The sequence below is a fragment of the Barbus barbus genome (assembly GCF_936440315.1).
Source record: "Barbus barbus genome assembly, chromosome: 32".
Classification (NCBI taxonomy): Eukaryota; Metazoa; Chordata; class Actinopteri; order Cypriniformes; family Cyprinidae; genus Barbus; species Barbus barbus.
The window spans coordinates 27,950,618-27,976,427 of record NC_136760.1 but is presented as its reverse complement, the minus strand read 5'-3'; the positions used below and the strand labels follow the sequence as shown (position 1 = coordinate 27,976,427).

The following is a 25,810-nucleotide window of genomic DNA, read 5'->3' as shown; positions in this document are numbered from 1 at the left end:
GACAAAGATGAACCTTTATCTAAGTGATGGGAAAGCAAAAATGTGGAGAAACAAAGGGAACTGCAATGATCCCAAGCATACAGCCTCATCTGTAAAGCATAGTGGAGGTGGTGTCATGGCATGGGCATGCATGGCTGTCTCTGGAACAGGCCCTCTCAACTTTACTGATGACTTAATGTATGATGACAGTAGCAGAATGAATTTGGAAGGGTACAAAACCATCTTGCCTACCAATATTCAAGAAAATGCCACCAGATTTATTGGGAAGTGCTTCATATTGCATCAGGACAATGACCCAAAACACCCTGCCAGTTCAGTCAAGGAGTTTATAAGAGCAAAGAAATGGAAAGTCTTAGATTGCCCAAGTCAATCTCCAGATTTAAATCTGATTGAACATGAATTTCAGCAGCTGAAGAGGAGAATAAAGACAGAAACTCCCCAAAACAAGCAACAATTGGAATTGGCTGCATTAAAGGCTGGGAAAAGCATTTCAAAGGATGAGAGCAAGAGTCTGGTGATGTCTATGGGTCACAGACTCACTGCTGTGATTGTGTGCAAGGGATCTGTAACTAAATAATAGCTTTTAATCTTTTATATCTGCCTTATGTTCAGCTGTCCCAATACTTATGCTCACATCAATGAGTGGATGAAGTCTAAAAGTGCTGTTCTTTTTATTTGGTAAAACCTGTATGTGTTGAAACGGCTAATAATAAAATGTGACATTCTGTAGTTTTGTCTCATATTCATCCTTTAATCATATTTGGAAATGTCTCGACTCCATAATATACTCCTATATATATATATATATATATTTTTTTTTTTATTAAGTCATTTTATATAATAAAAATGTGAAAAATAATCAAAATTACCTTAAAAACCACTAAATTATCCATTCAGCTCCTGTCCAAAGTGACTTATAAATGGTCAACATCTCAATATGAGTTACTAATCTGAAGGAAAATGGCATTAGAGGAGCTGAAGTAACGCATCTGAGGAACCCACTGAGAGCCTCTCGAGTCCACTCTTGTTATCGGTCAGAGCTCAGGAGTCGAGAGCCGTCAGCGCTGGAAGGAGACTTCATTAGGTCTTATCGCTGCGCTGCACATTGGGTCTTATCTTAAGAACTGAAGGGGAAGCAAATAGTCTGAGAAGATCCACTCCACACTTACTCAACTGAACGTTATGGGCGTTTACAGTCTGTCTATATATAAAAAAAAAAAAAAAAAAAAAAAAGGTAAAATCATTGGCACTGACTAGAAATATGGTCAAATCTCTTAATCGACGTGATTTAAAGCACATTAAAAAAATAATAATGCATAAACTCAAATATAGCTTTTATCAATATATTAGATTGGTTTTTATAATTTTTTAAGTTTTAGTAATTTTATTGTTTTTGTAATTTTTATGTCTATATAATTTATTTTTCTCATTTTTATGTGTCTTTTACATTTTTACTACATTTTATTTCAGTTGTGAATCAGTTTAAGCTGAATGAAACTAAAGTGTTTTCTTGGCATCTAGCTTAAAATAGTGGTAACACTTCACTTAAAGCCTTTACTATTATATATAATGAATTATAAAGTATTTTAATGCATTAATTATGCCCTGTAATGCATTGTGAGATCTCATGAATACGTGTAAACACAGTATGTATTCCTTGTTATACTTTTAGAAAGTAAAATCCATTAAAACACAAATATTATAATGCATTTTAACTTTGGTGACAATTATTTATGAGAAGATATAATGCATTGCAATTTACATTTATTATGCATTATTTCAAACGTTCAAACAAGGCTTTGTCAAGCCAACATTAAAGTACTCATCTAGTTCACTCTGTAACACAAGTTCAGTCAGTTCCTTTGTGAAATGCATTGATAATCCAGATGTGTTGGTTCTGTAAATGTGTGTCACGTTCATCACTCCGCTGTGAGTGTCCTGTTGACCGGGTCATCAGTCAGCCGGGGTCAAAGGTCAGTGCTCTGACCTCTCTCTCTGTTATGCCACACAAGCCAGAACATTCGAGGGGTGTTTGAGGTCTCAGAGGTCGATATACCGAAGTACAGATAAATAGTACAGGTATGCATGTGTGCTTTGATTTACCCATCGGCGACAAATGATGCTTTCTCTGTTATGAAAAGGAAACGGCAGTCAGGATGGGTTATTTTGATCTTAAAGGGATAGTTTACCCCAAAAATAAAACTCATTTATTTCAAACCTGTATGACGCATTTTTCTTTTTTTGGATTGTTTTGGGTGAACCATTCCTTTAAGGTCATGTGATCAGGCGTTTGAGGTGATATTGTGTGTGTTTGGCAGGAGATTTACAGCCGCTAATATCGTGTGTTTGTCGGGATTTCTCTGGCTAAAGAGCAGCAGAGGGTGACTGATGGCGTTCTGCTCTCATAACATCTGCGATGTCTCTGCTTTAACTGCGGCTCTGTGTTTGTCTGCACTCGATCCTCATTGTGTCCAGTGTTTGTTATTTTTATAGCTGCCGGTGGGAGTCGATCCAGATCCCGTTCGCACCTGACGCAGGGAATCATGGGTACCTCGAGTCTTTAATACCTGAATCCTGCTGTGCTTCACAGCATAAACTCTCATTGATGATTGTTTCCCTCAAATCAAGCCAGATGCTCCTCAAGATAACACTAGATATGCAGCTAGAAGAGGGAAGCTTGTCAGAAGCATTTATATGTCTGTGTATATCGCATTACTAAGCTATCGCCAGTGTTGAGGAAAGTTACTCCATAAAAAAAAAGTAACTAATTGCGTTATGCAAAGTAATGCGTTGTTACTTTTGCGTTCAGCTAGACTGAGCTTGCTTATTTGTTTTTAATAACAAAAAACCCAAAAGTTATATTTTTGGCAAGAGTAAAGGCCCTTTCACACCAAAAGTAAAGTTAATATGCCTCCGGCTAAAGGAAGTGCCTCTGCATTTACTCTCAATTTCTCCCAACACAGGGACAGGAGAGCTGTCAGTCAATAAATGGGAAAACTGACTGATAGACAGACAGATGGTTAAATACATATGGATAGAAAGACATTAATATAGATACACACAGATATATACTTAGATGGATACATAGACAGATATATAATTAGACGGACAGACAGATGGATATATAGTTAGACAGCTATATAAATAGATAAACAGTTGGATGGATAGATTATGCAGACAGAAGGATATATAATTTAATGGATAGATATATATTCAGACAGATAGATTGACTGACCGACAGACGGACAGATGAATGTGTAGTTAAATGGATAGATGTACAATCAGACAGATGGATATATAGTTAGACGGATAGACAGACAGATGTGTGTGTGTATGTGTATACCTGTGTATACATAGTTAGATATACAGTATATTTGGATGTATAGATACTGCAGATAGATGTATAGACAGATATATAATCAGACAGATAGATAGACTGACATACGGATATGACTGGATAGGTGGATATATTGTTATATAGTTATATTCACAGACGGATATATAGTGTGACAGATCAATAGTAGACAGACGGAGGGATGTATAGATAGATAGATTCTGTGTGGGTTGTGATCTTGTAGTGCTGGTTTTTGTGCTCTTCTCATTCTGTGGTCTTGGCTGGTTTCAGCTGGTTTTACTGCTCGGTTTGGGCTGCTTGTGTCAACAGAGCCCAAGTAAACCCGGCCGGCTGTGCTGCTTTTTATTGTGTGTTCTTGTGTCACCGCTTGTTCACCCCGTCATGACCAGATGTCACCAGTTCACCGGCTCAAACCATGCCTAGCGGCCTCTCAGGAGCCAAGAGCCGGTCGGGCACCGCTACAGATTCCTGAGTCAGAATACGGACTGAACTGGCCACGTCACACAGAAAGACCGAAGTCTGAATGAAGCACAATCCTGATCTTTGATGAACTTTCTCTCATTTGTTTCTTTGTGTGTGTTTTGTGTTCAGGTGGCAGCTCAGGCTGGAGTTTATGAGCTGTTGAATCAGTTGGGCTTCTCTGAGTTTGAGGACCTGAGAGACTCAACCCTCTGTCGACTCCGTCACCGCTGGCAACAGCAGAACCGCCACGGGCTTCCGTTCAGAGGAGAATTCATCTGAGAAACGCCGGTGGAATCAGCAGTACTCTTGGTTATTTGCAGGATGTCCACCTGTTTTTGACCAGTATTTGAAGTGTAAAAGACTAGATCTTAAACCCACTGTGAGGAACTTTAATGAGAACACAAGATGATGACGATGTTGCATGAATATTCATGAGCTCTCTCCTGTGGATGCTCGTTTGTTAATGCCATTTCTCTTTCCGAAACCTCTCTTACATCTACAATTAACCTATTTTTAATTTAACAGGACACTTTTTATGTCACATTTAGCTTAGGTGATTATTTGACGTGCTCTTGCTTGTATAGTTTATTCACTCTGTTCTTTTTTAACATTTGAAGGCTGCAGGAACTGTGATGTTTGTTTATAAATGAGCGTTTTTCACAAAGACTTTCATAATGACAGTCTCCATTAAAAATATTTTGTAACAGGAATGTGTTCATTTATTGAATCTGTGACTCATTTTTTTTAAATAGAAGCTTGAAGGAAAAAAGTGTATTACTGAAATAGACATTAACTGAAATATAATAGACCTTATTTTATTCAGCTAGATGTGAAGACGATTTAAAAAATTTGCTAAAAATAAAATTAAAATTGTTAAAATAATAAAAAGTGTACACACATTTAAACTAAATAATAAAAATGACAAAAACACAACAAAATTAAAACAAAAAATATAAAACGATCTCATTCAAAGTATCAACAAAAGCTATAATAAGATATAATAGTATAGCAATAATACAAAACAAAAAAAAAAGACTAGTATGCTATTCCAAATATATCCATTCTCACTTTTTGTTCATATCAAATTATGCCTTTATCTTCGATCATTCTGCATCTTTCTGTTCATTTCTGCTCTATTTTTAGGGAAAAAATGAAAAATAAAGAAGTTTATTGTAGTTGGTAGCAGGAAGCATCTATACTAGTATGCACATGCATCAATCTGGGTCTTTGCACATAAACAGCTATAACTTAGTCCTTGAAGCATTTGGCATCTGGAGTTGCCCTGCTGTATTCTGGGAGGTACGGAGGAGGACATGCTTTGCATCATGGGTAGGATTAGACTCTCATTAGAGGGGCTTCAGAGGCTTGTGGTTTTTAATTGTCTGTGGAAAAGTGGAAGAGACTAGCCGAGCCGAGCAGAGCGCTCCTGGCCTGAAAGGGGGGTATTTTCTGTGATGTCATCGTGTGGTTGAGCTTGGATTCTGTGCAGAGACCAAACACATGCGGCTCGAAGCCAAATACACTTCAGCAAAACACAAAGATAACATGCTGAATATAAATGACTGTATCAATGCACTGGTGAATTTCCAAAGTCAATCCTCACCCAGTACTAGTGATAAATAAAGCAATGAAGTCGCATTCCATCAGTGTCTCAGCAATGGATGCTCTGCAGTGAATGGGTGCCGTCAGAATGAAAGTCTGATAAAAACATCACAATAATCCACACCACTCCAGTCCATCAGTTAACATCTGGAGAAGACAAAAGCTGAAACAAATCCAGCATTAAGATGTTTTTAACTCAAATTCAAGCCCATAATCCAGGGGTCACCAAATTCAGTCCTGCAGAGTTTAGCTTCAACCCTAATCAAACACACCTGAAGCAGCTAATCAATGTCTTGCTAGGTACATTTGAAACTTCCAGGCAGGTGTGTTGAGGCAAGTTGGACCTAAAATCAGCAGGACACCGTCCCTCCAGGATCAAGTTTGGTGACCCCTGCCATAATCCATTATAACGCTTCCTCCATTGAAAAAGTCCATCTCCTGTTGTCTCTCACATCAAAATCCAGCCACGTTTGTTTAAAGCTGTTTTGGCTTGTAAAGGGTGCTTGATCTGTGCAGATTTCCCTCCTGATTCAGACCAGACCACTTTTTCACTGGAGGAAGTGTTATTATGGATTATGGATTTAATGCTGGATTTGTTTATATATATAAAAACTCAATTCAAAAATGTGTATTTAGTGCTGATTTCTCAGTAAGTTTCCCGTCCTGCACGTGGATGAACTTCATCTGAGGAGCTCGGGAGGAAAACACATCCGTCCTTCACCTCCACACGCTTTGAAACACTGATACTCCAGATCTCTGCTCGCTCTCAGGCTTATCCGCAGGTACGGAAGTTGTCCGGGGTTTTATCACATCGTGAGCCTCTTAGATTAATGAAAATGAAACCAGAGAGCAGCAGATTAAAGAGTTTCGGTGCCAGAGGAGAGTCTGGCTGAAGTTCAGCAGAAGCAGCAACCTGTTTCTCTCTTCCACTAGAACTGGGACGGCAAATGTCACGTTCACACCAAGAACAATAAGCATTAAAGTCTGTTCATACAATCAAATTAAAAATTATATGATATTTTTTTTTTACTAGTGGGTGCAGGACACTATAGTTCATTTATGTAAGTGAGCATAGCAACATAAAGTAGCTAAACTGTGACATTATACACAAAATTCTTCATACAGTGGACTACCAATAAAATTAATCAAAATGTGGGGCCAAAAATTATTCAGACACTTTGACCTGAGCATGTTTTGCTTCAGTGTTTTTCTTTAATTGCTAAAGTGATGTTTTTCCACCACAGACTGAACAGAATGAAGCATTGCTTGGTGATTGGTCGAGCTAATTTGGTATTATCTAATTGTTGTTAAATTTAACATCTGACAGCTATTCAGCCAAATTCATTACATACCTTTCTATCAAAGTTATGACATTATCAAGATTTGTTCTGACACAGTTTAACTTGAGTTCTTCTCATATTTTATTAGCATTTTCTAAACTATATTGAATAAATTGTTCCTCTGCACAATCTCGCAGGTGAATTCCAGTCGCGATCGTGAGCGCAAAACATTTACTTCAAATTCGTCATTCGCCTCGCCGAACAAGGCAAGTGACTTCTATGTGCATTATTATTATTATTGTGCTTCATACACCACTACACTATTGCCAATGGAAAAATATATTTTTTTGCTTGTGAAATTTGAAAATGCGTATCAATAGCACGATTTTCTGTTTGCATTTTGCATGCTATTTATACGCAGAAGTTTACTTTGGCGTGCATGATACGCACGTGTATGACATGCATATGATACGCAGCTTTCATGATGCACATATAATACGCATCTACCCCACACCCCCGATCCTACCATTGTGTATCATATGCATGCCAAAGTCAATTCCTGTGTATAAATAGTTCGTATCAATAACACGATTTTCTGTTTATATTTGGCACACTTTGATGAGATCGGGATGTACATTCTGCTGACCTGTTTTTTTTTAATTGAGGTGACCGCCCCTTAATAAAACGATATTAGCGTTCACACAATGTTCTGTTTATACTAAGCACGTGCTGCAGTTATGTTGCCTGCAGCCTCAAATTCTCCTGCTCTTTTAAATTGGGTGGATTCTGATTGGCTGTCGATGTTTCTATCGTTAATCATCTAGACAAAAATTGCTCTGAAAAAGCAATTCCAACGATATAGTTCCACTTTATCGTTATTGTTGTAATGGTGTGAACTCTGCTATTCTCGTAGAATTAGAACAGTTTATTAAATGTTCCTTACACTCTCTGAAGTTGGATGGATTCTGATTGGCTGTTGATGTTTTTAATCGTTAATCATCTAGAAAAAAAGAAATTGCTCTGAAAAAGCGATTCCAACGATATCGTTCCACTATCGGTCGTTATTGTTGTAATGGTGTGGACTCTGCACAGAAGTGTTAAGTTTTCATTAATAAACTGCTGTATTCGCATAGAATTAGAACAGTTTAATAAATAAATCTTAGTAGTTGTCGTCGTTGGTGTAAACAGGCTGTTAGACCAATGTTTTGCTATTGAATAGTTCAGCTAAAAATGTAAATTTAATCACCTTCATGTCATTGTTTTTTGGGTGAACTCTTCCTGAAAGTAAGGATTCAATGAAACATCAGTGTTCCTTTTATCACGGTCATTTTGTTGTTATCCTATATACATTTATATATGTAGCCTATATATATCAATATGTCTTCCTGAGAGGCTGATCTCCAGTCATAACTAATGTGTTCCTCGATTATGTTCCAGGATGGAGTAACTATGCAGTAGTGTCTCCGTGGAGAGTGTGGCCTACTGTATCTGACTGCATCTGCAGACAAGCTCTTCTGATGCGGCGCTTTGAAATGCCTTCCAGATCCTCTGAGATCCTCTCGGAGCTGAAACTTGAGTTCTTCTCATATTTTATTAGCATTTTCTAAACTATATTGAATAAATTGTTCCTCTGCACAATCTCGCAGGTGAATTCCAGTCGCGATCGTGAGCGCAAAACATTTACTTCAAATTCGTCATTCGCCTCGCCGAACAAGGCAAGTGACTTCTATGTGCATTATTATTATTATTGTGCTTCATACACCACTACACTATTGCCAATGGAAAAATATATTTTTTTGCTTGTGAAATTTGAAAATGCGTATCAATAGCACGATTTTCTGTTTGCATTTTGCATGCTATTTATACGCAGAAGTTTACTTTGGCGTGCATGATACGCACGTGTATGACATGCATATGATACGCAGCTTTCATGATGCACATATAATACGCATCTACCCCACACCCCCGATCCTACCATTGTGTATCATATGCATGCCAAAGTCAATTCCTGTGTATAAATAGTTCGTATCAATAACACGATTTTCTGTTTATATTTGGCACACTTTGATGAGATCGGGATGTACATTCTGCTGACCTGTTTTTTTTTAATTGAGGTGACCGCCCCTTAATAAAACGATATTAGCGTTCACACAATGTTCTGTTTATACTAAGCACGTGCTGCAGTTATGTTGCCTGCAGCCTCAAATTCTCCTGCTCTTTTAAATTGGGTGGATTCTGATTGGCTGTCGATGTTTCTATCGTTAATCATCTAGACAAAAATTGCTCTGAAAAAGCAATTCCAACGATATAGTTCCACTTTATCGTTATTGTTGTAATGGTGTGAACTCTGCTATTCTCGTAGAATTAGAACAGTTTATTAAATGTTCCTTACACTCTCTGAAGTTGGATGGATTCTGATTGGCTGTTGATGTTTTTAATCGTTAATCATCTAGAAAAAAAGAAATTGCTCTGAAAAAGCGATTCCAACGATATCGTTCCACTATCGGTCGTTATTGTTGTAATGGTGTGGACTCTGCACAGAAGTGTTAAGTTTTCATTAATAAACTGCTGTATTCGCATAGAATTAGAACAGTTTAATAAATAAATCTTAGTAGTTGTCGTCGTTGGTGTAAACAGGCTGTTAGACCAATGTTTTGCTATTGAATAGTTCAGCTAAAAATGTAAATTTAATCACCTTCATGTCATTGTTTTTTGGGTGAACTCTTCCTGAAAGTAAGGATTCAATGAAACATCAGTGTTCCTTTTATCACGGTCATTTTGTTGTTATCCTATATACATTTATATATGTAGCCTATATATATCAATATGTCTTCCTGAGAGGCTGATCTCCAGTCATAACTAATGTGTTCCTCGATTATGTTCCAGGATGGAGTAACTATGCAGTAGTGTCTCCGTGGAGAGTGTGGCCTACTGTATCTGACTGCATCTGCAGACAAGCTCTTCTGATGCGGCGCTTTGAAATGCCTTCCAGATCCTCTGAGATCCTCTCGGAGCTGAAACCGGAGCCGGAGCTTCAGAGAGACGTGAAGAAGAGGCCAAACAAAGAGCTGCATTGAGAGGCGAGCTTCCCGTTGTAGACGACGATGGCTAAACCTCCTGCGCTGCTAATTAAAGCTTCAGCTGTCACTCTTTGACATCTTTGCCATTAGAGAACCATATTCATCCAGGACCAACACTGATCATCTCTGGCTTTAATTTATCACACTATAAAATACTTCATAGGTTATGTAGAAACACAGCGGCTCACTTACAGCACCGGTGATCTGACACTTATTAGTGAAACTTAAAATAACTAACTTAAAAGGTCAGTGTCACTTAAGCTTCATTAGCATAATGAATTTACATAGTTATGTCACGCTGTCATTTTCAGGAACTCTTTATAATTAACTTGAACTTACATTATTTGATAGATTTAGCTGCACATAGCTTAATAAAAATAGAATGTATACTAAATTATTTTTAATATAATTAAAATAAAAAATACATTTATTAATAATTTCATAAAACATAAACAAAGCTATTGAGCTATGGTTGATCCATGTTTATAGTTTACACACATTAAAACTAAAATCAGGATTAATAAATAATATTTGATCAGTATTGTATGTCTTTTACTGATGGTGCTGTAATTTGTTTTAAATTTTGTATTTTTATACTGATATGCATTAATGTGCATTTTAAACAAACAAACAAATAAATGTGATATTTTTAATGTATTTAATAAAAAAATAAGTTTGTATTAATCTTAGTTTACTTTAATTTAATATTATTGTTAATAATAATAAAAACAATAATAATAAATTAACCATTTTAATTAAACCACAGTTAAATTAAGCTTTAAGTTGCAGTGATCCCACCCACCCGACACACAGCTTCTTCAGTCTGCTGCCATCAGGGAGGAGACGGTGGAGTCTCCAGGCGAGGACCAGCAGACTGAAGGACAGCTTCATACATCAGGCTGTCAGGAAGCTGAACTCCCTCCCGTCCCTGACCCCCCTCCCCTCTTTTTACCCCATGCAACACTGAACTCTGATACTATGACCCCCCCCAGCTCCCCACATCCCCAGGACCCCCCCCCCCCACACACACACACTCCACTTAAAAACTGTGACCAGCACCTGTCACTTGTGCAACATTGGACTGATCACTACCTCATCGGATAGTCTGATAAAAGACTGTTCTCTTGTCACTTTAACAGACTGATAAGCTCTTCTTGCATTACACATATATCTGCACAGTTTTGTTTTATTTAACTGGTTTGCGCATCTATTCTGCCATGTGCCTTATGCCACTTTATCTATCTCTTTCTTTATTTTTCTACAATGTCCTCATTTGTATATCTGTATAGTTGTATGCACATATGTTTAAACTGTATTTATCTGTATTTGAACGTCTACTGTCAGTGTTTAATGTTAACTGTATGCACCAAGGGTCTGAGAGTAACGCAATTTCAATTCTCTGTATGTATGTGCCGTACATGTGGAAGAATTGACAATATTTTATGGAAAATTGTGTAAATATGTTTCTGTTCAGCCCTCTTATGTTGTCACATTGCCTAACTTTTAATAATTTAATCTTTCTGAGGTCACACTTAAGGGAGTGAAAACATACTGTGACGAGTCGGCTGCCTCCCCCCTGTCCATCATCACCACCCCGTCCCTTATTCGCCGCCCTTCACCAGGCTCCCGACGGGAGTGGGTGTGTGAGAGAGAGGAGGGGCGCTGAAACAGCCAGGGCTGGCGGCGTGTGATGAGGCGCACCTGACGTGAATGGAGCCTCATCACCGCCGCCGTTTAAACTCCGAGCGCGCCTCTCCTCGGGAGACCGGTCTCTTCCCCGTGCATGCACGCTGGTGTCCTCGTGGGTCCAGGAAAGGGAGCGTAGAGGGAACTACCTGCCGCCGTCAGAGACGCGAGCGGCCGGACCCGCAGTCCGGCCGACACTGCACCCGCGATACGGCCGTCGGGCAAGGACGCCGGGCCGTGGAATCCCGTCGAGCACCCGGGGATGAAGGAGTTGGACGAAGCCGCCACAGAAGCCGCCGTCACCCGCGCCCCGGGACCTCCAGACGGGAGCGCGTGCGGCCGCCGGACTCCGCCCCTTACCTGGACCCTTCCCTCCTGAACACTGCCCTCCTACACAGCCCCGCAGCACGACGAGGACACCAGATCCCCGTTTATTTTGGACACTTTTCCCCCTTTGGACACTTTATTTTGATTATATTGTTTAATAAAAACCTCTCCGAGGCTTGACGCCACGCCCACTGTGTCTGTCGTTGGCTCCTCCCGCCACAATACTTATAGACTTAAGTATTTCTGTTGGGGTGACTGATTACTAATTTAATAATTGGCCTCTGAAAACTTAAGTTTGTTGATGCCAAATCTGAATATTGGATGAATATTGACTATTTTTTTTAGTTAGTTTGAACTTTCTATCCTCTTTGATCAAATGATACAAATCAGTCTCATAATAACTTGAACAAAACTTCAAGTAATATTGAAATTATTGAAGTAATATTGAAATTATTATTGATAGAATATTATTGATAGAGTTCAAGAGGTTCAGAACCTGCAGACGTACCTGAACAACAAATGTGGAGATGAATGATAATAACAGAGAGAAAACAGCATCACTTCTCTGCTTCTCAAGCGCTGTTTTATGCACATTCATGTGTAAAATATCTCACAAGAGACGGTGGAGAGCTGAGGGAAACCTGGTGCTTTAATGAAGGACCTTGTGTGATTGAGATTCTCCCATCATGCACCAGTCAAACTGACTAAATTAAACCCCATTAAAAGGATTCATTAGTGACTAATACTGAATTCACAAAGACAATAAAACACATTCACTGAAAGATCAACTGAGAAACATGATGCTGTCTCAAAGCGATAGTTCAGTCAGAATCATTTACTCATATGCTTTGCAGTACAAAAGAAGATGCTGCCTCTGTATCCATGCCGTGAAAATGAATGGCATCCGATGTTCACAGTTGAAACCTGTGTTTGAGTGAAATATCCCTTTATCAAAGCTCTGTTTGAACGTTGAAGCGAGTTTAAAAATCGATGAAATGTGAAGGTTGTTCAGGCCTGTTGTCCTCTGAATGCTTCACAGCGTTAAGGACTGAGTGATTGATAGATCAAGCTCAGCTCAGCAGTATTAAGAGCTTTTATCACCCACTATGGGACAATTGTATGAAATAAGGATTTTAACTATCATTTAAATGATTGATTAAAGCTCATGCAGCGCTCTGAAATCTGTCATATGTTCATATGTGATCTTTTATTCAGTAAATGTTATTACCTGCTGTCATTTTCTCTTTATATTGGCTTCAATACTGTGACTAATAAATGCCATCGTGTTGCTAATCTTGTAAATGTACTTCAGAATGATGGCAGGAAACTATTTGCGCTGCTTATTGACAGTGGACTGTCAGATTTCTAATACAAACAATGGTGGAAATGGCTTTTTTTTAGATTTTTTAATTGTTTGTGGCGTTTGAGCGGGTCACATGTCAACTTCTGGCTTAACCAATGGCATGAGTTTGGGGCGGGACTATGCGTTTAACTGACCAATGACAGACCTGGGGGGGAAGTGTTTGGGGAAATCGGTTTGAAAACAGTCAAATTTGCTGTAGATGCTGATATTTCTATGATGAAATTCTGATGCTTGTGATGTAAATCTTTGATATCTTTATAACAGTAGAGCAGATACTGACATAAAAGATCTAAATATCAGTCATCGCTCTATATCTCCAATCATTTGTCTTAGTAAGATGAGATTGAAATGATCCAAACATATAATGCAATGCAATCCAATGATGAAGAAACAAACGCTCCTCAAAAGATCCTGATGATCAGATTTGAGATGCACTGATTTTTCTAAAAAATAATTGATGGAGAATCAAGTAAAGCCAAGCTGATTCAGTCTAGGAAATATTACTACAGTTATTCTGACGTTTACTTGATAAAAATCAGTCAAGAAAGACACGTGAAGCATGATTCATTTTTTACAGTCTAGCAAAATTTACTGTTATTATTTATTGATACTTTAACTAAAGAATTCATCAACTGATAAGAAAATAATAAATAGATTAATTGAAAAATAATCAAAATAATAGATCAGGCAACAGTAAAAATAATCGTTAGCTGCAGCCCTAATTAAGTATCATAAGTATCCTTATAAACACCATAAAGTATCATTAGACTTGTAGTGCTACTGATCTGGTGCTTTGCAGTATGAATTTTTGCATGCAAGAGAGCAGAAAGAAATAGCATGAGATGAGAATCACGTGAAGGTCAGTAAATGATGATAAAATGTTGATTTTGGCTGAACTATTACTTTAATGAATGACTAACATAAAACCAAGCGATGAAGCTTTCCGGACTGTTTATGCTGGACTAAACAAGCATTATAAAAGGTTGCATGTGACTCAGTACAGCTGGAACAAGATGATTCTGCCTCCCTGTTGTACTTGAGTGCTTTAACAAGACCGGTTCACGTCTGAGTCACACCTGCATCACGCTACAAACCTCCAGGATCTGCCTCACGAGGCCTTATAGGGGATGATTGCCTATTATCAGCCAATAGTGTGTGAGATCAGGGGATTTTTTTCATGTCATCTCTCTTCTGGGGAGCTGCTGGTCATCAGAAAAACTTGAATATGTGGGAAACAGCTGATTGTATGTGAAAGAAAGCGCTTTAACAAGTGGATGAGAGAGTTGCTGGATCGTTCTTGAGAATTGACTGATTTCTGATGGTAACTGAAGATTGTGACTTTTAAGCTCCTGGAAGGAGTTTATCATTCATATTGATGTTTTGGTCTGTCACTATCCCAGTCTGTCCTGCAGCTCTGCTAATGAATTCAAAAACATGCAAACAAATTGGCAGCAATAGTGCACCTGATTCCTCGTCCAGTGCTGCACTTAAACTATTTCTGGTCCCACATTCTTACTGTAAATATTAATTTAATTACCCCCCCCCCCCTCAAAAAAAAATACGATAACTTATTTTTCCTCACATATGCATTGTCAATGTGCCAAAGTAATACTGCAATCAAATTTTGTAAACTTTTTTTTTTTTTTTATATACATGTTTATAAACTGTTGACGTCACACAGTAACACACACAAAAAAACTAGATTTTTGCTTAATTTTTAAAAATATTTTCCATTCTTTTTTCCAAACAAAAAGCAGAAAAAAGATACAATTATTTATCTGCACTTCAAAGTCCATTTATGTTGAAAGTCTATTCAAACTATGTTCCACCAAGCAATGTACCACACATACAGGCTATATATATATATATATACATACACACACACATATATTATATATGTCTGTGTGTATGTATGTGTGTGTGTGTGTGTGCATAAGTCATATGGACTGTTTTAATGACTGCTTTTATGAAAACCAAAGGTGCATAAATGATGACAGAATTTTCGTTTTTAGGTGAACTATCCCTTTAAATAACTTTTTCAATTTTTTCCTTTTTCCCACCAGTGTGTTTTTAAAGTATGAATGTGCGAACGTGTCCAACAAAAGCGCCACAGAGGCTTTCCAATGCACTAGACTACTTTTAACCATTGCATTCCCTCTGATTAAAAGCACATTTAACCATTTATGACCCACTTTTCCACGTGTGGAGCTTCAGGCGGTCTTGTCTCTTTCCCCTCTGCTCGAGCTGTCGTCATGAGCTCTCAGTGATGGGTTGTCCCATCTGAGTCCAGTCCACTTCAGTCCATCAGGACTCTGCAGAAACTCTGGAGTTTGAGGGACCCTCGCAATGCTCTGCAGTTCCGCGCAACTTTCTCCAACACACCGTTCCTCATGAACCGCGTCCAGGAGGAAAGTTTCCAGTGTACTTCCAGAAGAAAAGTCTCCTGCATTGGCTCTCACTGCCACAGCTATGGATTATATTTATCTATTCATGTACTGTACGATAAACCTCTTATTTATGGACTATAGACTTGCTGCAAAATCTCATGGTAAGAGAAGCTGGTTTCTATGAGTTTATCTTTGTTTTTAGTGTGAACAGTAAATACTTCACGAACTTTAGCAAGAAAGAACGGGTTAAAAACACTCCAATAAAATGAACTCAAGACCAAGTCGCCAAAATTGTGTTTCTACTGCGAATTTTGTCCATTCATGTCTATAAACTTCATAATTTTTTTAATTCATACTTTATAAAAAGTTATATATATTGCATTATATATATTGCATTATATACATATAGCCTTGTATAGCCTATATATGTAGGCTATGTATATATACAGTATATATACTGTGCATGCATATTGCATTATATAGCCTACCTGTGTGTGTGTGTGTGTGTGTATATATATATGTATATATATATATACTGTATATATATATTTGTGTGTGTATATTAAATATTGCGCATGCATATTGCTTTATATAGCCTATACACACACACAGTACACAATATATATAATGCATATATGTATTTATATTGCGCATGCATATTGCATTATATATACTGTGTACTGTGTACATATATATAAACACAGAACACAATATATACAATTTAATATATATATATATATATATATATATATATATTTATATATAAATATAAGTTTGGTCTTATATAACATTTATGTTCATATAAGTATACATGATTTTTATGCAGTCTTCTGTTCTGTTTGTTTTTGTTAGGGAATCTCTCCGGTAAGTTGAGTGAATTCGGTCTGATTGTCCCGTTCAGCACAGATGCACGCGGCCGGTTTGTTTCTCACGTGCTTTCTGCAAGAGCGTCACCGACCGGTCGGAAACGGGTCCCTCGCGCCGCCCCCATTATGCCTCACACCACGGCCCTGAACGGGCAACAGCTGTTCTTCAATGTCACTGTGTTTGGAAAAGAGCTGCACTTGCGCCTGAGGGCCAACAGGAGACTCGTGGCCCCTGGAGCTTTTGTTCAGTGGCAGGAGGATTTTGAGGAACAGGCCAAAGAGCGGATGCTGGGAGACTGCGTGTTTACCGGGGATGTAACAGACATGCCGAGGGCCTCAGTGGCCATCAGTAACTGTGATGGACTGGTGAGTAACAGCTCACACTGGCTGTGTCTCAAAACCTAGTGAGATGTCAACCTTGGCCATCATAAGCGTGTGCAGCTTTGTCAAAAAATGGTGCATTCTCAACAATCACTAAATTGGAAAGCTAGAGTGAATTTTAGTGCATAAATAGATGTGCATTGTTTTAAAGGCAAGACACCAGGTGAATAGGATAAATCAATCAATCAATCAATCAATCAATCACCCACCATACTGCCTCAGTTGAAATGTTATGTTTAAATACGCAAATCAGGCAACATTTAAATTAAATATGCACTAATTTGCATACATTTCCAGAACAAAAGATCGTAACATTTTAAGCCTGGTTCAAAATTTTTGTTTTATTTTTAAAGAGGGAATTTTGTATTTCCCTTTTTGTCACCACATAAATCAGAAAATACTGTCAATAACCAGGATACATTTATCTTCACCATGCTTTTAGAAGTAAAATGTTACATAAACCAGGTCAAATGAAATATGAACAAACCCCACAGTAAAAACCTTTAGAATATAAACAGGAATAAAACTCTTACGTTTTGGTGTATGTAAGTGCTGCTGAAGTGGAGATTGTTTTTTTACCACCTTTAAAGATATGTATTGATAAAGTGCAATGATAATATAATGCCAATGACATATGAACAATCCGCACAGTAAAAACCTTCAGAATATAGGGAGGAATCAAACTGCTAAGTTTGGCGTTTGTGAGTGCTGCTGAAGTGGAGAAAAAACTTTTTTCCTTTTTTTTTGTGTTTCAGAAAACCACCTTTAAAGATATGTATTGTAACTGAAATCTACAGATGCAAACATACAAAGTGCAATGATGAAATCAGGCAAATAATATATGAACAAACCCCTCAGTAAAAACCTTCAGAATAAAACCCTAAGGTTTGGTGTGTAAGTGCTGCTGAAGTGGAGAAATAACTTTTAAAGATTTGCATTGTAATTGAAATTTACAGACACAAATAGATAATTGCATTAAAATAAACACTTAAGAGTACATTTTGGGTGTATGTATATTCCACTAGTCTGAAACAACACATTATGAAAAGCCAAATAGCCTAATATCTCAAAATTGACTAGTGCATGAAAAAACTGCCTTGCCTTAATTTTTGGCCACCATAGTAGCTTTTTTGGGCATCATAGTTGCTCTCCAAACATAGACAGATTTTTTTGGGCATGTACAGCATAGGAGGGCTCCAAATTTGGAAAGTATTTTGGGGCATCAAATACTTTAAAAGTGCTGCTCATATTGCATGAAGATGCCAGGATTTCAGCTCACTGGGTTTCGGTATGCAGCCAGCGTTGCATCCAGCAGAACTACAGTATTCATTATAATGACTCAAACTGTTGTATAAATCTGAGTTTACTGATTCTCCACTTCCCCTCTGGACATGTTCAACAGTCAAATGGATGTCGATTCCAGTCCTTCCAGCTCTTGCATAATATTCACATGCCCACCAGCTCTGACCATACTTTCACTTTCCTGGTTTGTCAAATTAATAATGTCTGCATGTCCTCAAGTCCTTATCCAGGGGTCACAGTACACAAATTTATCCAGAGTATGACAGGATTCATTAATTTGGCAGCTGAAACATAATCAGGGCTGTGCAACAGTCAACATCCTGTCCTAACTGGAGCAAGAAGAGTTCTGCCTTGTTTTGTTATCTTATGGAAACTCGAGGATTTGTTCAGGTCACAGACTCAAACCGTCCTAAATCTCCCCAAAACATGCATGTATTCAGTTGACCCTTCTGACCCTTTAAACCTGAGTAATTGGACCCTTGATAGTGGTCATTCCTCAGTGTGCAGTCTCAAATCAAAACACAGACTGCAAGAAAGCAGCTGCGGGGTCTCGCTAGCACACTGTTATGTGACGTGTTTGTATATATGGAAACTTATTTCTACCACGGAATAAACAAATTGTGAGATGCAAGCTAAGGATTTAGAGGAAAAAGTCAGACTTGAGGGATGCAAACTCAGAATTGCGAGACATAAACATGAAATTCTGGAGGATAAGACAGAATTACGAGACGTCAACTCAGAATTCAGAGGAAAAAGTTGTCTGGGTTTATAACCCGCAATGTTGAAATGCGGGTTATAAACCCAGATTTCCAAAAAACATCAGAATTCCAAGACATAAACTCAAAATTCCATAAAAAAAAGCCAGAATTTCAAAATGTAAACCCAGAATTCTGGAGATAAACATCAGAATTGCTAGTTGCGATTGATGTAAGAAATGAAGTTTTGAAGAATTGATGAGAGAAAATGTCAGAATTGGGAGAAATAAACAAAATCTGAGTTAGCATCTCGTACTTGAATTACGAGATGCAAACTCAAAATTAAGAGAAAAACATCAAAATTGCGTGATATAAACTCAGAACTGTGAGAAAGAAATGTCAGAATTGTGAGATATAACTCATATAGTCCAAGAAAAAAAATTATGAAATGTAAACTACGAATTCTGGTGGAAAAACTAATTTGCTGAATTTCAAAAACTGAATTGCGAGGAAAAATGTCAATATTGCAACATATAACTTGAGAATATTGGGGAAGAAGTATGAGATGCAAACCTAGAATTCTGAGAAAAAAGTCCAAACTGTGAAAGAAAAAGTATTTTATTCCATAGCATAAATGAGCTTCCATATGTATGTGCATTGTTGTTGTCGCTGCTCGACACACGCCCAGCGCTTCTGTGACAGGACGTCTGTGTTGTAGTCTCCACTGTTATTAGTTTAATCAAAGAGCTTTAGGAGGCAGTGAAAATTGCTTTGCTTTTTCAGTGCAACTCAATACTCCCATCAGCAGCAGAGATTTCCGCGAGGGGCAGCACAGAGTGGCTCTGTTCCTCCAGCACGTTTGCGCACACAATGAGATCATTCATTACGGCCACATTGATTACTCGCTTAGGTAATCACTGTCAGGGCCGCACGGACAATGACACGCTGTCTCCTGCGCCGCTGTCCCGGACAGAGCCGATACTGCGAGAACCGAGCACAACAGCCATTCTGTGCTGTTCAAGAAAATATTGTTAAGGGACGGGAAAATGAAAGTGACAGACTCCAGCTGCTGTCTGGCCTGCAGCACAAGTGTTTATTTGGGCAGCATTAATGGTTTTGCAAACTGCAATTATCAGCGAGCAAATGCATTCACAGTTTATGTGCCTGCTTGAGATATTCAAGATTACTCTGCAAAACACCTACTGACAGTCGGTTTAAGCACTTTACTTGACCTTATACATTAAGCGTAATTAATGAACTTGAAGTTGCATTAAAACTGTGCTCTTAATTATATTTTCTTCATGTAGATTTGCAGACATTTTTAAGCCAGGCTGGATTTCAGAAATGCATTTGAACTATCTGTAATGAAATAAATGGAATCTAGTTTTAGAATCAAACAAGCACACATAATGAGGTCGTGTGACAATGTAGCATATTACTAGCATAAAATGCGCATAATGTTTCACATAGTATTTTGAAGTAGTATGCTGTATTGTACAGTAAGCAGTACACTAGTATTTCATTCTAAATTTAGCACAGGCTTCTTTCATCATAGTGCATCAGAAAATTTTGAAACTAATTTGTTTCATTGACTAACCAAGTGGTGATATTTAGTAATTTCATCCTTCAAAGGCTCAATTACATTCAAATCGAAACATACCATCTGCTCCATTTCCTGCAAATCATGTTTCTATTGATGAGAAACCCAACAAAATGAGAGTTTCCTCGTTCTTTATTGGACCTTAAACCTTCAGAGACCCACTGTGGGAAGATTGCAGGAATTTAAAGTGACTGAATACAACCATTTGTTTACTAAACTCAGCGTCTTGTACTCTGAAATGTGTCAGTTTTGGCACACAGTGTGCTCACTGCATATTGACACCATTGCTGACTTTTACAACAACTGATGTAGTCTCATTTAGCAGCTGCAATGGTAATGTCAAGCTGTTTGTGAGATGCACTTGCATTGAGACCCCGATACAGGAACGAACCTCCCGCACACCACAGTGATGAAGACTTTAGGACAGAAGCACTTCTGATGAGTCTGTGAACAGACAACATTTATGGTAGCACTGAATCTCTGAGGCGTACCAGACACGATTATGAAAGCTGAAACTCTGGCAGACTCATGTGTGAGGTGGTCCAAATGTGTCTCTGAAGTCTCACACATCTTGTGTCTGCAGCATGCAAACGACGCATATTTATTTTAGATTGTATTAGCAGCACTGCAAGTAGGGTTTTGGTGCTGAGACTATTTATACTGCGAAGTGTGAAATTCAGTAGAAAATATGGTGAAAAGCAAACTTCTGCAATATGCAACATAAAATAATGCGTTGTTGTGACGGTAACAGATCTCAAGGTGGCGATAGAGTTTCCTTCAGATGTGTGTGCCATTCAAACAGGTCAACAGTTTAACTAACTTTAACTAACTTGCTCAGAAAGATTCTCTTCTGTTGCTTCACCGTGTCAGTAGTTTAGCTGAAAGAGAAGAATGCTTGCATATCGGTAAAACGGAGAATGCGCCATATGCTTTTGTTGATTTATGACTTGCAGTCTGACACGTTTCAGAATGCAGCAACACAGAATCAATGTCGCATAGCTAAAAGCTAGATTCATTTTGGTTTGCCATGGTTTTCTGTATATTTTAGGCCTTACATTGCAAATGCAAGATTTCAGATGAAAGGATAATGGCACCTTAGTTGCAAACCTAAAATCTGGTTGTTTTGGACATTTTGTGTGTGGATAACCACTCTATGGCTCACATGTGAGGTGGTCCAAATGTCTCTCTGAAGTCTTTCGCACACATCTTTTGTCTACAGCATGCAAATGATGCATATTTATTTCAGACGATGCATGTAGAGTTTTGGTACTTAGGATGTTCAGTCTATTGCTTTGCCATGATCGTAAAAGGCTTAAAATGCATGCTAATTCACACTATAGTGACAAAACTGAGAATGCAACATGTATTGTTTTTGCTTTATGACTTGCAGTTTGATGCATTTCAGAATGCACTGATACAAAATCAATGTTGCATAGCTAGATGCATATGTATTTCTCATGCTTTTCTATATATTTTAGGCCTTACATTGCAAATGCAAGATTTCAGATTAAAGGATAATGGCATCTTAGTTGCAAACCTAAAATCTGGAGGTTTCTGATGTTTTGTGTGTGGATAACTGTTCTATGGCTTATGTGTGAGGTGATCCAAACATCTCTCTGTAGTCTTTCACACACACACATCTCGTGTCTGCAGCATGCAAACAATGCATATTTATTTCTGACCGTGCATGTAGAGTTTTGGTGCTGAGGCTATTCATGCTGCGCACAGCATGCTAAATTAAGAAGAAAATACTGTTAAAAGCACTGTAGACCAATTTATGGACAACCTTTTGCAACACAAGCTTGTTTGAAGCAGTATTAATGCATCGCTGTGGAAGTAACAGTGGTGTGTTGAATTGCAAATGCAAGATGCATGAAAACTCTTGATTAAAGAAGAATGTCACATACTGTACATAAAATCTGATTGTTTCTGACAACTGCACTGCGTGACATGTTCACAAGCCAATATCGATCCGCTTGGTTGCTCTTATCCACAGTCTGTCAAACCCAACCTCATTCTAGCTGACCGTACAGGATCCAGTGAATATGACAATATTGATAGAGCGCATCGATGGAAACAAACAGCCCCTACATTAGAGCTTTTATGCAATGCAGAGGATGTCATTTGAAAGTTCGTTCTGCTTTATCTGCCTCCAACCAGCGAGTTATCGGACACACAGTCGCTGATGGAGGTCCATGTGCTTCTAAACGCGCCCTGCAGAAATGCACAGACAGCTGCTCTCAGCATGGGCTGTGATAACGGTAATCGCTGCTGTAATGCGGCGCATTTGAAAGCACATCCTTGAGGTTTTATGAATAGCAGGGTGTCCCCTTCAAGCCTATGAGGTCATTGGTATGGAGCGGATCAGACGGGAGAGGAAGCACGTCTGTCACGGTAAAGATAGATCAGCTGCCGAGTGTATGATTGAGAGCGCGCCAACATCAACACCAGCATGTCTTGGCTTGCAAGGTCTGCGCATCGAAGAGCGTCCCCCACCCTACAAACTGCAGGCTGCAGATTCATACGGTTCACTGAATAAATCAACATGCAGACAGTAATGAAAGCTCACCCAAATGCACAGAGCGTGCATGTTTTAAAAATTTGCTGTGCACGTGTGAAAGTGGCCTTTAAAACCAAACGTGACAGCTGTCAGTTGAGCCGTCGGCTGAATATGTAGACTATCTCGGTCTCTAACTTTAGCTTGTCTCCATGGTAAACCCACAGCAAATCCAGTTTAGGATATGCATGGTGATATGGAATGCTGTGAAAGTGTATCTGTTCTATCTCTGCGTCCAAAATCTTTGCGGTTGCTAGATTCAGTCAGACCTCCCTGAATTCTGGGAAATCTGGACGTGCCGTCACTAGCTTGCACTTATGTTTACACGGTCCTCACAGAAGTGAGATGACTTGTTTTTAAGATTCAACACTAACAAGGAGCCGGCCTTCATTATCTTGCATTTCTGATGAAAAGTTATTTATTTAAAGCTAATGTGTACTTTTTTTTTTTTGCACAGTAAACCATACAGGGCTCCAGACAAAAGAGAAAAAAAAAGATATATGTGTGTGTGTGTGTGTGTGTGTGTATATATATACACACACACATATATATATACACACACATATATACATATGTATATACAGCGGGTAAAATAAGTATTGAACACGTCACCATTTTTCTCAGAAAATATATTTATAAAGGTGCTGTTGACTTGAAATTTTCACCGGATGTCGGTAACAATCCAAGTAATCCATACATACAAAGAAAACAAAACAAATAAGTTCAGAAATTAGGTTTGTGTAATAAAATGGAATGACACGGGGAAAAAGTAATGAATACATGAAGAAAGGGAGGAGCAAAAAGGCATGGAAAGCCAAGACACCTGCTGAATTCATCAGTAATTACATATATATATATATATATATATAATAACATACTTGTGTCTCGCGATCATAAGCATTAATGGTTTCCGGTTAATTTCGAATTGTAGATAACCAAAGAAAGGTTTAGTGAGGGAGTCTATTGTGAACTGCTCAAAACGATTACAAACACGTTAGATATGATTCAACCTGCTAACTCACAAGTAAACTCGAAGCTGTTTGTGAACTCTTTTGACTGACTCACTTCATAAGAATGATTCGTTCGTCAATCAGACATTTTTATTTACAGGTCATCATTTGAACAATCAAACAGTAAACAGACTTGTGTCTTGGGATAAACCACTATTTTATATTTTTGGAATCAGCAATGCCTAAAAATGATTCGGTAACTTTATTTTAAGGTGTCCATAATACAGAGTAATTACCTAGTTAAGTACTTAGTATGTGAAACAAAATGTACTTACCATGTAACTAAGTTATGGAACAGCCTGTACTTTAATTATGTAGATGTAATAGGCAGCTACTGTTACACGTATGTTACAGGCCGAGTCTGTTACACAGCTATTTATGTAACCATAGATTTTTACATATGTGTTGCAGACTTTATACAACATAATTATAAATGTAAGTACACAGACATAAGCTACTTAAAATAAAGTGTATCAAGATAGTACTTATGTGTAACAGTAGCTGCCTATTACATCTACATAATTACAAACTGTAATTACAGGCTGTTGCATAACTTAGTTACATTTTATTTAATGTAAGTACAACGGCTACTACTAAGCCCTTATTGGTAATTATTCTGTATTATGACACCTTAAAATAAAGTGTTACCAACTATTCCTAATCTAAGTTCTAATTTGGTGAATGAATGTACTGTGTGTGCACTGGAAACAGGAGTATTAACCGTATCAAGAAGCGGCTGTTTGTGTTTCCATCATATAGACACAAATAGTTCAATCAAAAATACTAATTCTGTCATCCTTTATTCACCTTGATGTCGTGAGTCATCGTAAGGTTTGGAATGGCATGAAAGTGAGTAAATGATGACAGAAGCTATTCCTGTGAACTGGAGCCCCGTGTGAAGGCTGATATTACACCAGATATGAAGCAGGTTTATTTTGAGGAGTGCAGAGCGCTGTGGTGATGTGTAGTTACTCCTGGTGTGTTGACTGATGGGACTACGAAAGATGCAGTCGTGGTGTGAGAGCATTATGTCCATGTCCGTCAGCGCTTACTGCGATCTGCGTTAATTAGTGTGAATCTCTCCACGTGGTGTACGACATGTTCTCCGCCGGCAGTGACAGCTGATGCTGCTCTGTATGCCGGAAGTGACTCGCTCCTGTCAAGACTACAGGTTCATGCTGGATTTAGAGGGATTGTACACAATGTTCTGAAAGTTTGGTTACAGCTTTGCAAATATGTGACCCTGGACAACAAAACCAGTCATAAGGGTCAATTTTTTGAAATTGAGATTTATACATCACCTGAAAGCTGATGTATGGTTTGTTAGGATAGGACTATATTTGGCTGACATACAATTTGCAAAAAAAATTAAATATTGAGAAAATCATCTTTAAAGTTGTCCAAATGAAGTCCTTAGCTATGCATATTACTAATCAAAAATTAAGTTTTGATATATTTATGGTAGGAAATTTACTAAATATCTTCATGGAACATGATCTTAATATCCTAATGATTTTTGGCATAAAAGAGAAATGTATAATTTTGAGCCATACAATGTATTGTTGGCTATTGCTACAAATATACCTGTGCTACTGATGACTGCTTTTGTGCTCCAGGGTCACATATGATATTATAGCTAATTATTACTGATTGATTATTATAAGTTTTTAAATAAACCCCTAACCTTGAAGTTTTGTCCTTGTATGCAGATTTTCATACATTGTCCAGATGTCACGTCCATGCAAATAAAAATATTGTCTCTTTTGCTCAACAAGGCTGTGTTTAATTGATTAAAAATACAGTAAAAAATGTGAAATATTATTGCACTTCAAAATAGCTGTTTTCTATGTGAATATA

At 38.0% G+C, this 25,810-nt stretch overlaps 2 protein-coding genes across 3 annotated transcripts in view; both read left to right on the top strand.

Annotated features, from left to right (window-relative positions):
- Positions 1–4,525, top strand: part of LOC306852061 (paladin-like) — a 69,107-nt gene extending 64,582 nt beyond the window's left edge. For both annotated transcript variants that reach the window (XM_079388668.1, XM_079388667.1), the window contains exon 20: positions 3,947–4,525. In XM_079388668.1, the coding sequence (XP_079244794.1) occupies positions 3,947–4,096 (150 nt within the window). In that variant the 3' untranslated portion in view covers positions 4,097–4,525. The remainder of the gene's footprint in view (positions 1–3,946) is intronic.
- An 11,099-nt stretch (positions 4,526–15,624) lies between these two features.
- The window catches only part of LOC306852630 (A disintegrin and metalloproteinase with thrombospondin motifs 14-like), a gene marked incomplete at its 5' end in the record, with an annotated part of 62,086 nt that continues 51,900 nt past the window's right edge, over positions 15,625–25,810 (top strand). Inside the window, 2 exons of the mRNA XM_079389616.1 lie at positions 15,625–15,703; positions 16,395–16,774. Of these exons, the coding sequence (XP_079245742.1) occupies positions 15,625–15,703; positions 16,395–16,774 (459 nt within the window). The remainder of the gene's footprint in view (positions 15,704–16,394; positions 16,775–25,810) is intronic.